The 13,543-nt window shown below is 43.2% G+C and overlaps 1 protein-coding gene across 1 annotated transcript in view; it reads right to left on the minus strand.

Annotated features, from left to right (window-relative positions):
• Positions 1–612: 612 nt before the first annotated feature.
• The window catches only part of SLC49A3 (solute carrier family 49 member 3), a 39,851-nt gene continuing 26,920 nt past the window's right edge, over positions 613–13,543 (minus strand). Inside the window, exons 9-10 of the mRNA XM_044285724.1 lie at positions 5,172–5,284; positions 613–1,524 (exon numbers count right to left, since the gene is read on the minus strand). Of these exons, the coding sequence (XP_044141659.1) occupies positions 1,400–1,524; positions 5,172–5,284 (238 nt within the window). The 3' untranslated portion in view covers positions 613–1,399. The remainder of the gene's footprint in view (positions 1,525–5,171; positions 5,285–13,543) is intronic.

Consider the following 13,543-nt stretch of genomic DNA (forward strand, 5'->3'; position numbering starts at 1 on the left):
TTCATTGTATTGCTTTAAAAAGACCAAGCAAGGTCGAAACGTTGCATCACCTTGCTGTTTTTTGAATAAAACCACCATTGGATTTTCTACATTGGCGAGTGCTGCAGATTTTTTGCATTGATTTGACGTTGGGACCATTAGCCAAGATCCTCATCTGCTTGCACCACCATTACCTGTAAGGTATTTTTTATGGCTTTCCCTATTTTTGGGCTCAGTAGTGCTGCCAAACCTCTGCATATATTGAACTATATGCTAGCTATGAGATGGAGTAGTTTTCAGTCTGGCACATGGACTTTCCGACATGCTGTTGCACACGTTGATCTTGATAAATCAGAGCTAATATTCTTTTCCCCCTACAAGAACTATTTCCTAAAATGTAGTTGCCTAAAATAAGTAGCTGACCCACGTAAAGGTACTTTCAGTTTTTTACTGGCATTTTATTTTTTATTTTATTTTTGCAATTTTATTTTTTAGGTAAAAACGTCAGCTCCAGATGTTAGCTGAAGGTCTATAGGAAACCTTCTCTATAGGTAAAACTGCCATGAAGAAAATGTTAGTGGTAAGACACAAAAATGTGACACAAAACACAAGTGGCAAGAATACCACTTACACTTATTTTGGCATATTTTATTTTATTTATTTCTTTGCTGTAAAAGACATCAATTACAAATTTATGTGCAAAAGGACCCTTAACGCGTACCTGAGTTTGCCTTAGGGCTGTGCTTCTTTGTACAATCATAACTGAGAAAGAACAGTTAGATTTGGGCTTCCCTAATGTTTTTGTCAGCCATATTATTTCCTGTTTCAGCTGCACAGCTAGATCCATTTCACTCAGATGCAGGGGGTGTATCCCTTATCTTGAAGACTGCAAGCACTGTACTGCTATGATGTCCTTTCCATTACTTCCCACTGTGTTTGTTTTCTTCTAGGGAGCTCAGAAAACTGAAAAGGAGGGTTAAATCACACTTACAGAAAAGCGGGATGTTCCTGTGATGTTCAGAAGCAGTTGTTTATCAGGCTCACGATCTCAGCTAGTTTTTACACTCCCCTACTTCCTTTCAGCCGTTTTCTGAGTCTGTTACCAGGGATGAATCTTGCCTAAAAACAGGCAGTGGACTGCACCTTAGGTGATTGTGATACCCCTAGTAGCCATACTGTAACTTTACAGAATTTTTTTACGTGGATGCAGGCATGTACTTTAAAATAATAAATTTTGAAATTTGCTACTTACAGCATTATGAAATGAAATTGTGTAGAAGTACATTGACTCTAAAACCCAATAAACTCAGTACCAAGATCCACTAAAGTGTCAACAGTCAGGACCTAACCAATCTCTCGGTTTGCACGCATTAGCTTTGCAGTCTATATAAAAACATCTAGCAGGTTATGCTTGGTCAAGTTAACCTTCGTGTTTTTCTTTTTCAGCCGCTACTTCTGCTTTCAATCTTTTATAATCCGTATGAAAAAAGATGATAAATATACAGGCTCCAATGCTGCAAATCCCGGCCATCACCAAAGTTGCAACTGTTAAAAAAAAAAAAAAAAAAAACACGCCATTAATAACCAAGCCAATGTTTGATGGAAATAAAATATATGTGGCTGTTAATGTTATGGGGGTGATGTGGATGTCACTTTAGGGGGGCGCTGTGGAGGTCACTGTTATGGGGGGTGATGTGAATGTCACAGTTATCGGGATCAGTATGAGTTAGGCCTCTTTCACACGGGCGTTGCGTATGAGGGCCGGATAGGATGTGGGTGCGTTGCGCCAAAATCATGCGATTTTGCCTGTGAGTAGGGTAAGTTTTGTATGCGGTTGCGTTATTCCTTTTTTTCAGCGCGAGTGCAATGTATTTCGCACGTGCGGCAGAAAAAACTGAATGTGGTACCCAGACCCAAACCCGGACTTCTTCACAGAAGTTCGGGTTTGGGTTAGATATTCGGTAGATTTTAATATTTTCCCTTATAACATGACATCACCAAAGGTCCTTTTCCTCCTAGGTCATCAAAAAAGAAGAAAGAAGACAAGCCGGGCTGCGCGAACAAGTGGATGAGGTGAGTTAAAAAAATTTTAACCCCTCCATCCCTAATTTACTTAGTATTCTGTATTAAGAATGCTATTATTTTCCCTTATAACCATGTTATAAGGGAAAATAATAATGACCGGGTCCCCATCCCAATGTTCACCTAAAAAACCATGTGTGAAAATCGCACCACATCCGCACTTGCTTGCGGATGCTTGCGATTTTCAAGCAGCCCCATTCACTTCTATGGGGCCTGCGTTGTGTGAAAAACGCACAATATAGAGCATGCTGCGATTTTCACGCAACGCACAAGTGATCCGTGAAAAATCACGGCTCATCTGCACAGCCCTATAGAAATGAATGGGTCCCGATTCAGTGCAGGTGCAATGTGTTCACCTCACGCATTGCACCCGCGCGGAAAACTCGCCCGTGTGAAAGGGGCCTTATAGGGCTTATGCAAATGATGATCGGCCCAGGAATCACAGTCCATATGTCGGCCACATTTTCTAGGCCGACCGAGGCTTCCCTGACCTGCACTGACTGTATGACAGTAATGCATGATACTGATACAACCATGTGTATCTAACTGGGGGGAAGCACGTTACTGTACTCACCTCATCATGTGTACATACCCCCCGATCAGATAGAGACTGCTATATTATAAATTACTGTGATGCAGTCAGTTCGGGTCAGGAAAGTGTGGTCGGCCTGGGAGATGCGGCCTGCACACGGACAATGTTTTCCCGGATGATCATGGTTATATCACACGTGATAGGCCAAGATAAACACTGCAGCACGTAGGACTAAAAAATATAGGATTAGGCCTCAAGCACACGACCGTATTCGTTTGGCAGTCTACTGGTTGCACATCTACTAAATTAGGATACTGTCTATGTGCGACACGCATTTTCTTGCTGAGCCATTAACTTCTATGTGTTTGAGGCCTGCATTTTGAGGACCAGAATAGGACATGTTCTATGTTTTTCATAACTGACATACAGATGTGGAAAGTACACGGATAACATCCATGTGTTTTCCACATCATCTGTATGCCACTTCTACAAGAGATCATGTCCTATTCTGGTCCTCAAAATGCAGACCTGGAACCCATAAAAGTCAATGGGTCTGAAAAAAAAATCTGCAAAACGGATTTGGTTCTGTGTACAAGGTCAGCAGGCAGTAATATACAAGATTGGATTAGATGCACAGCTCAGCAGGCAGTATCGCACACAGCAGGCTGTGTATCAGGATTGGGGTCCATTCAGACGGCCATAGTGCTTTGTGGATCCGCAAAACACGGATACCGGCCATGTGCGGACCGCACATGGCCACAACCATAATAGAAAATGCCTATTCTTGTCCGGCAATTGCGGAACGGGTGAGGATCAATTCATACGGCCGTGTGAATGAGCCCTTAGATGCACATGATTTGATGTGTTTGCCGATTCAAGCTGTCTGGAGATGGTGAGGGAAGAGCCTTTGGACTGTCAGTAATGTAATTCAGCCCCTGAATGAGAAATAGACTAGCAGGATTCATGTAAGGATGTAGCGGGAGTAACTCCTGCAGACTGAACAGTGGGGGCGGGGTCAGCCTGTGACTCCTCACTCTGCCGTGCAGCCAGGCTTTATCAATAAAGTTACCTATTCAAGAAAACAGGAAACTAGGAAAGTAAACAGATCTGCCAGGATACTCTGAAACCCAGACAGGGGAAAGGAAGCACAGTACATAAAAAACTGGTATTGGGGGCATATGTATGCATGGTGAGGGGTGTTAGGAGCACATAGAATTTGGATTTTGGAAACGTACAACCTCTTAAGTTTGAGGTATGCTCCTCATGTCAGGTCCGGGTAGCACTAACATACATAACATGGCTGCAGATGGAGATGTATGTGATCAACCCGTCATCGTGGATCTTCTATTGATAAACAGTGTGCCCGAGCACTGACCAGGCCATTATTAGCTAATTTATACTGGTTTGTACTGTTTATGTGAAAAACATGGGCATCGGCCATGTGCATCCCGCATTGCGGTGCAGACCCACTGACTAATGTTTACGGCATACAGGCAAGGACCCGGAAGCCCTTATGAAATTTTAAATATTCTTTGGCCAATTCACTCTGTCCTGCAGGAATAGTATTAATATCATTGGGGATTGTGTCTCTACTAGGGCTGCAACGATTAATCAAAGTTATCTATAACGGGATTCATTGTCGACGAATCCAGTTATCGAATAATCGGCCGATTCGTTGCTATGCGGGCAGGGGCGGGAGCGGGCAGTCAGGTGCTATGCCTGCGAGTCCTTAACCGGCAGTAACTTTTACTTGAACTTTAAATCAGCGGATCTTTATTACCTTACAATGAAGCTCCGGTAACAGGCAGAGCCGGCGGTGGCGTAACGTCATTCACTCACGTGACGCGCCTGCGTCATTCATAAAGTGGGCGGAGCAGGCCCGTCACGTGAGTAAGTGACGTTACGCTGCTGCCCGCTCTGCCTGTTACTGGCACTTCATTGTATTTGCAAGGTAATAAAGATCATAGCGCTGATTTAAAGTTCAAGTAAAGTTACTGCCAGATAGTAGCACATACAGACTAAGGCCGAATGCACACGGCCGTGAGCGGTCCATGGAACCGCGGCCTGGATTCCTGCTGAGAGCAGGAGCGCACGGCGTCATAGGTTGCTATGACGCCGTGCGCTCCCTGCTGCCGCCACAGTACAGTAATACACTTAAAACAGCAAACAGCTACTCTGACAGGTACCTAGCGGAACAACTGAAGGGAAATTTAGGTCAACCGTTAGTATCTAAGGGGCAATGCATATGAAGCCCTGGAGGATTAGAGGGCCACTGGGAATAACTGAATACTTACTCTGCCCATATTTAGTGAATTCTATATTCTATGTAAACAATCTTGCTTTCTTAACCAATGTCTACTGGATTTTGATAGTATGCCAATATTTATGCCATATAGTAAGCCTTGAATATTAGCCTTCCACCGATTTGTTCTGTCCTATGTTTTGTTATTCTTGTATGTGCTTTTTGCTGACGGTCTGCATAGCCAACTCATATGTTATTGTAAAAAATAAAATAAAATCAATTAACAGTAGATATGTACTTTTTTCTATGTGACATAGAAAGCAGGAAGCTACATACCTGACCAGTCGTATATTTCAATCTGGTTCATACCACATGAGGATAGTGAAGAAGCAGCATAAGGTTTGGTAAGTGACTGGAATAACACCATGAATATTAATCCTTGGATCTGACTAGAGATTAAAAAAAAGAACATTTACATGTAAAAGGGGTTGGATTATTCATAAAACACACTTTTCAACAGCTTCTAATCTATTTTAGTGTGAACTTACCCCATCACACCACAGAAGGCCCCTAGGTCGACATTGGTGGGCTATATAAATTCCTACAATTCTGTCACTGAGTACCCTACGGTGCGGTGGTAACAAGAGTCACATATGTCCCTGGACAGACCCTCTGAACATTTACTGTTTAGCACAAGTGCAGAATCGGATCTGTCCATGGACAGCAGCAACAGCTGTGACGTGAATTGTAGGAGTTTATGCAGCCCACAGCTGGGGACCCAGTGACCTTCTGCTATGCTGTGTGGGTAAATTATGATGTGACATACAGATGTATGTTACAAAAATAAAAGATTAGGACTATTGGGGAAAAAAAAAAATTCATTTTCTTTAATATGTCACATATTTCAATTGATGCATGTTTAAATGGCCTGTTTGTTTTAGACAATCCCTACTTGACTTTTCCGTTGACAATTAGCAGACCACAAATTGTCTTCTTGCTGGGACCCCCAGCGTCAGCTGTTATATGTAGGGAAACCTGGCAGTAAGGCCCCTTTCAGACAAGTGAGTGTCACGCTCTTGACTCGCAATGCAGCTCCTGTCCTGAACTCCCAGCACTGCAAGGGTCACATAGCAGTATACAGATTTATGATGCTATGTAAGGCCGAATGCACACGGCCGTGTTCCGTGGTATGCTGCGCTAGATTCCCGTTTAGAGCAGGAGCGCACGGGTCATTGGTTGCTATGACGCCGTGCGCTTCATGTCACCGCTGCACTACAGTAATACACTATATGACGCTGTGCACTCCTGCTCTGAACAGGAATCCAACTCGACATACCACGGACCGCTCTTGGCCGCGGAACACGGCCGTGTGCATTCGGCCTAACCCTTACAGTTCTGGAATGTATTGGATAACACTGACAGCATTATGTCAGTGTTATCCAATACATTCCAGACCACTAAGGGATATATAGCATCATAAACTAATATAATGCTATGCGACCCCGGCAGTGCTGGATGTTCAGTACAGATGCTGCGCTGCGAGTTCAGAGCTTGACACTCGCTCTTCTGAAAGGGGACAAAGTGTTCAATTTCACTCTTGTGCTGGGACAGGAGAAATGAGGCATTACATGTGTTCATTCAAATCAATAGATTGTCAGTTTAATGCAGGAAAGGTCCTCCAAAACATGATAAACATGAATTTTGCTATTTGAACTTAACCCCTTCAGTACCGAGCCACTTTTCACCTTAACCACTTCACATCCGGGCCATTTCCCCCTTCCTGACAGAGCCTAATTTTGCAAATCTAACATGTGTCACACGTTATGTGGTAATAACTTTGGAACGTCTTTACTTATCCAAGCCATTGTGAGATTGTTTTCTCGTGACACATTGTACTTCATGACAGTGGTAAATTTGAGTCGATATATTTCAACTTTATTTATAAAATAATCCCAAATTTACCAAAAGATTTGAAAAATTAGCAATTTTCAAAATTTTTATTACTCTGCTTTCAAAACAGAAAGTGATACCTCATAAATTTTTTTTTTTTTTTTTTAGGACGTTAGAAGGCTTAGAATTGTAGAAGCAATTCTTAAAATGTTTAAGACAATTTCCAAAACCCACTTTTTAAGGACCAGTTCAGGTCTGAAGTCACGTTGTGGAGCTTACATAGTGGAAACCCCCCATAAATGACCCCATTGGAGAAACTACACCCCTTAAGTTACTCAAAACTGATTTTACAAACATTGTTAACCCTTTAGGTGTTCCACAAGAATTAAAGGAAAATGGAAATAACATTTCTAAATTTCACATTTTTGGCAGATTTTCCATTTTAATCCATTTTTTCTTTAACACATCGAGGGTTAACAGCCAAACAAAACTCAATATTTATTACCCTGATTCTGTGGTTTACAGAAACACCCCGAATGTGGTCATAAAACTGATGTAAGGACATACAGCAGGGCGCAGAAGAAAATAAGCGCCGTATGGTTTTTGGAAGGCAGATTTACCTGAACTGGTTTTTAGATGCCATGTCCCATTTGAAGCCACCCTTATGCAGCCTTACAGTAGAAACTCCCAAAAAGTGAACCCATTTTGGAAACTATGGGATAAGGTGCCAGTTTTATTGGAAATATTTTGGGGTACATATAATTTTTTAATTGCTCTATATTACGTATTTTGTGAGGCAAGGTAACCAAAAAAATGGCTGTTTTGGCACTGTTTTTATTTTTTACAACATTTATCTGACAGAGTAGATCATATGCTATTTTTATAGACCAAGTAGTTACGGACGCAAGGATATCAAATATGTCTACTTTCTTTGTTTGCTTGTTTCAGTTTTACAAAATAAAGCATTTTTGAAAAAAAATGTTTTTGTGTCTCCATTTTCTGAACGCCATTTCTTATTTTTTTTTCTTCTGCCAATCGTCTGGTGCAGGGACTTTTTTTTGCAGGAAGAGTTTATGTTTTTATTGGTACCATTTTTGGGTACATATGATTTTTTGATCATTCATTATTTCACTTTATGGGGCAAGGTGACCAAAAAATTGGTTGTTTTAGCACAGTTTTTATTTATTTATTTTTAAAGCATTCAGCTGAGGGGTTAGGTCATGTGGTATTTTTATAGAGCAGATCGTTACGGACGTGGAAATACCTAATATGTATACTTTTTCTTATTTATTTAAGTTTTACAGAATAATAGCATTTTTGAAACCAAAAAATCATGTTTTAGTGTCTCTGTAGTCTGAGAGCCATAGCTTTTTTATTTTTTGACCAATTGTCTTAGTTAAGCCTTTTTGACTGCTTGGTGTTGCAATTTATGTGATGTTAGGTGACAAAAAAATAGCATTTTTTTTTACGGTGTTCACCTGAGGGGTTAGGGCATGTGATATTTTTATAGAGCTGGTTGTTACAGACGTGGCGATACCTAATATGTATATATTTTTTTATTTATTTCACTTTAACACAACAATAGCATTGAAACAAAAAAATGATGTTTTAATGTCTCCATGTTCTGAGAGCTATATTTTTTTATTTTTTGAGCAATTGTATTATGTAGGGGATCATTTTTTTTTGGGATAAGGTGACTGTTTTATTGGTACCATTTTGTGGGACATATGCCTTTTTCATCATTCGGAGTTGCCCTTTTTGTGATGTAAGGTGACAAAAATATTTTTTTTTTTACATTTTTTTTATGGTGTTTATCGGACACGGTGGATCATGTGATATATTTATAGAGCTGGTCATAACGGACGCGGCAATACCAAATATATCTATTTATTTATTTTTTTCTTCTATTTATCCATTGGATCTGACAATAACCGGCGAAATTGAAATTATAAAAGCTCGATACTATCTGCTGTATAAAGAAAGCGCTTTCAAGGAAAAGGAACCGCAGCTCCTCTGGACACAGCCCGGCAATATACGGGTAATACTAGGGAGCCTGTGAAATCCAACCATCTGTGCTGTGAGAGACACGTGGAACACCTACTACAATTAAATAAATCTACTGTGAACCTGCGGCAAGACAGAGACAGATTTCTCACTTGCAGCCGGACCTGTACAACTGCCAGACCGGACCGCACAATATCTCTATTCAGCAGTAAGGCACCATTGAAATCTGCTGCCAAGAGGTAAGCTTACCCTGAACGCACGCCACGTGGGACGCCACGGAGTGAACACCAGGACTGAGCGTGAGTAACAAACTAATACAGCTGAACTTGTGATATTTACTGCTGCTAAAAACTCTACCGCATGTGTACCGCATTGATGGTGTTGAACTAAATATCTTGTGGATTGTAACATTCAAACAAGGTCTACTTCGAGAAACCATGTGGATTGTAACATTCAAATACAAAGTCTACTTCCAGGATATCTGCAACATTCTAACAAAAAGTTTAATCTCTAGGAAAACGGCAATTAGTGAGACTCAGGTCCTATTATTACTGCTGAGCCCCTTGAGATCAAGGGGCAGTATATGATTGACTACTGTGACTGTATACCTTAATAATTTGAGCACCGTACCATTTTATATTTAACACGATTTATTTGCACATATATCTCAGCATTAGAATCAGCTAGATTGTTCTATTATATAATATTTTTCTATCACTGTTTGTACTAGCACCGTTATATCAACACTCTGCATTGGGTCTGTTTTAGGTCTCATGCACACGACCGTTGTGTGCATCCGTGGCCGTTGTGCCGTTTTCCGTTTTTTTTTTTTGCGGACCCATTGACTTTCAATGGGTCAGTGGAAAAATCGGAAAATGCACCGTTTTGCAGCCGAGGCCGTGATCCGTGTATCCTGTCCGTCAAAAAAATATGACCTGTCCTATTTTTTTGACGGACAACGGTTCACGGACCCATTCAAGTCAATGGGTCCGTGAAAGAACACGGATGCACACAAGATTGGCATCCGTGTCCATGATCCGTGGCCGTAGGTTGCTTTCATACAGACGGATCCGAAGATCCGTCTGCATAAAAGCTTTTTCTGATCTAAGTTTTCACTTCGTGAAAACTCATATCCGACAGTATATTCTAACACAGAAGCGTTCCCATGGTGATGGGGACGCTTCTAGTTAGAATACACTACAAACTTTGTACAAGACTGCCCCCTGCTGTCTGGCAGCACCCGATCTCTTACAGGGGGATATGATAGCACAATTAACCCCTTCAGGTGCGGCACCTAAAGGGGTTAATTGTACTATCATATTCCCCTGTAAGAGATCAGGGCTGCCAGGCAGCAGGGGGCAGACCCCCCCCCCCTCCCCAGTTTGAATATCGTTGGTGGCACAGTGTGCGCCTCCCATCGGGCCCCCCCTTCCTCCCTCTAATGTTAGAAATCGTTGGTGGCACAGTGTGCGCCCACCATCGCCCCCCCTCCCTCCCTCTATTGTAATAAATCGTTGGTGGGACAGTGTGCGCCCACAATCGGCCCCCCCTCCCTCTATAGCAGTAACAACATTGGTGGCAGTGTGCGGCCTCCCATTCCCCCCCCCATCATTGGTGGCAGCGGAGTTCCGATCGGAGTCCCAGTTTAATCGCTGGGGCTCCGATCGGTAACCATGGCAACCAGGAAGCTACTGCAGCCCTGGTTGCCATGGTTACTTAGCAATAGTACAACAGTAGAAGATTCATACTTACCTGCTTGCTGCTGCGATGTCTGTGAATGGCCGGGAGCTCCTCCTACTGGTAAGTGACAGTTCTTTAGCAATGCGCCGCACAGACCTTTCACTTACCAGTAGGTGGAGCTCCCGGCCGGACACAGACATCGCAGCAGCAAGCAGGTAACTATGAGTCTTCTACTATTGTACTATTGCTAAGTAACCATGGCAACCAGGACTGCAGTAGCGTCCTGGTTGCCATGGTTACCAATCGGAGCCCCAGCGATTAAACTGGGACTCCGATCGGAACTCCGCTGCCACCAATGATGGGGGGGGGGGGAAATGGGAGGCCGCACACTGCCACCAATGTTGTTACTGCTATAGAGGGAGGGGGGGGCCGATGGTGGGCGCACACTGTGCCGCCAACGATTTATTACAATAGAGGGAGGGAGGGGGGGTGATGGTGGGCGCACACTGTGCCACCAACGATTTATTACAATAGAGGGAGGGAGGGGGGGGCGATGGTGGGCGCACACTGTGCCACCAACGATTTATTACAATAGAGGGAGGGGGGGGGGGGGCGATGGTGGGCGCACACTGTGCCACCAACGATTTATTACAATAGAGGGAGGGAGGGGGGATGGTGGGCGCACACTGTGCCACCAACGATTTCTAACATTAGAGGGAGGAAGGGGGGGCCCGATGGGGGGCGCACACTGTGCCACCAACGATATTCAAACTGGGGAGGGGGGGGGGGTCTGCCCCCTGCTGCCTGGCAGCCCTGAACTCTTACAGGGGAATATGATAGTACAATTAACCCCTTTAGGTGCCGCACCTGAAGGGGTTAATTGTGCTATCATATCCCCCTGTAAGAGATCGGGTGCTGCCAGGCAGCAGGGGGCAGTCTTGTACAAAGTTTGTAGTGTATTCTAACTAGAAGCGTCCCCATCACCATGGGAACGCCTCTGTGTTAGAATATACTGTCGGATCTGAGTTTCACGAAGTAGCTCATATCCGACAGTATATTCTAACATAGAGGCGTTCCCATGGTGATGGGGACGCGTCAAGTTAAAATATACCATCGGATTGGAGAAAACTCCAATCCGATGGTATAAAAGAACTCCAGACTTTACATTGAAAGTCAATGGGGACGGATCCGTTTGAAATGGCACCATATTATGTCAACATCAAACGGATCCGTCCCCATTGACTTGCATTGTAATTCAGGACGGATCCGTTTGGCTCCGCACGGCCAGGCGGACACCAAAACGACTTTTTTTTTCATGTCCGTGGATCCTCCAAAAATCAAGGAAGACCCAAGGACGAAAAAACGGTCACGGATCACGGACCCCGTTTTTGCGGACCGTGAAAATAAACTGTCGTGTGCATGAGGCCTTATAGGGATTCACTTAGTACCAGTCACTGTTGTAACCATTGGAGTGCAGTAAGTTTGCCAGTCTATCTGGAGCCTGGACAGACTCAGCTCATATATAATATCAATTATCTGGCCGGGACACCAGGCCTTTGCAGCCTATTCAATTTAGTCAATACATCACCAACAATTGTGTTTTCAGCTACATCAGTGGACTGATATTAGATTTAATTGTTTTTACTACTTATTTTATAGTATTTTTACAGGCCTGTATATATATTTTTAGGGTTTAGTATTTTTATTTTGTGCACACTTACATGGATATTGATTTGGAATTGTGACTCGGATTTTTATGCTATTTTATTCATTGTTTATCAATTCATATTTACATTAAAAATAGTGTCACTATACTAGATCTGTGGTCCAGGTTTAAGAGTGCCCATTCACTTCTCTGTTACAATTTTCTCTTGGTGATTGGGGTGCGACATCAGTTTGGTGCACCTTGCCATCCTCAATCAGTGGCAGAGCCGTCCTATACTCTCTTTGTGCCAATATTGACTGGTATTCGGAACTGTTTATAATACCCTCTAGCTTAACTAAGGCCCCAGTTCCAGCTGAAGAAAAACAGCCCCAAAGCATGATGCTGCCACCACCATGCTTCACTGTGGGTTTGGTGTTCTTTTGGTGATGTGCAGTGTGGTTTTTGCGCCAAACATATCTTTTGGAATTATGGCCAAAAAGTTCAACCTTGGTTTCATCAGACCATAACACCTTTTCCCACATGCTTTTGGGAGACTTCAGACGTTTTTCTTCGTAAGAAAAGGCTTTCGTCTTGCCACTCTACCCCATAGCCCAGACATATGAAGAATACGGCAGATTGTTGTCACATGTACCACACAGCCAATACTTGCCAGATATTCCTGCAGCTCCTTTAGGCCCCTTTCACACGGGCGAGATTTCCGCGTGGGTGCAATGCGTGAGGTGAACGCATTGCACCCGCACTGAATCCGGACCCATTCATTTCTATCGGGCTGTGCACACGAGTGTCGATTTTCACGCATCACTTGTGCGTTGTGTGAAAATCGCAGCATGCTCTATTTTGTGCGTTTTTCACGCAACGCAGGCCCCATAGAAGTGAATGGGGCTGCGTGAAAATCGCAAGCATGTGTGGATGCAGTGCGATTTTCACACACGGTTGCTAGGAGACGATCGGGATGGGGACCCGATCATTATTATTTTCCCTTATAACATGGTTATAAGGGAAAATAGTAGCGTTCTTAATACAGAATGCATAGTACAAGTAAATAATTTAACTCACCTTAATCCACTTGCTTGCGCAGCCCGGCTGATGGATCATGTGACGGACCATGTGATGAGCGCAGTGACGTCACCACAGGTCCTTTTCCTGTGCACAGCAAAGATGAAGACATAAGAGAAGCCGGGCTGCGCGAGCAAGTGGATTAAGGTGAGTTAAAAAAAAATAATAATAATTTTAACCCCTCCAGCCCTATTGTACTATGCATTCTGTATTAAGAATGCTATTATTTCCCCTTATAACCATGTTATAAGGGAAAATAAAATCTACACAACACCTAACCCAAACCCGAACTTCTTGCGCGGAAAAATCGTGCATTTTCCCGCAACGCACCCGCATCTTATCCAGGCCAAAAACATGACGCCCGTGTAAAAGGGGCGTTAATGTTGCTGTAGGCTTCTTGGTAGCCTCCCAG

This window comes from Bufo gargarizans, chromosome 1, assembly GCF_014858855.1.
Source record: "Bufo gargarizans isolate SCDJY-AF-19 chromosome 1, ASM1485885v1, whole genome shotgun sequence".
In the NCBI taxonomy this organism is placed as follows: Eukaryota; Metazoa; Chordata; class Amphibia; order Anura; family Bufonidae; genus Bufo; species Bufo gargarizans.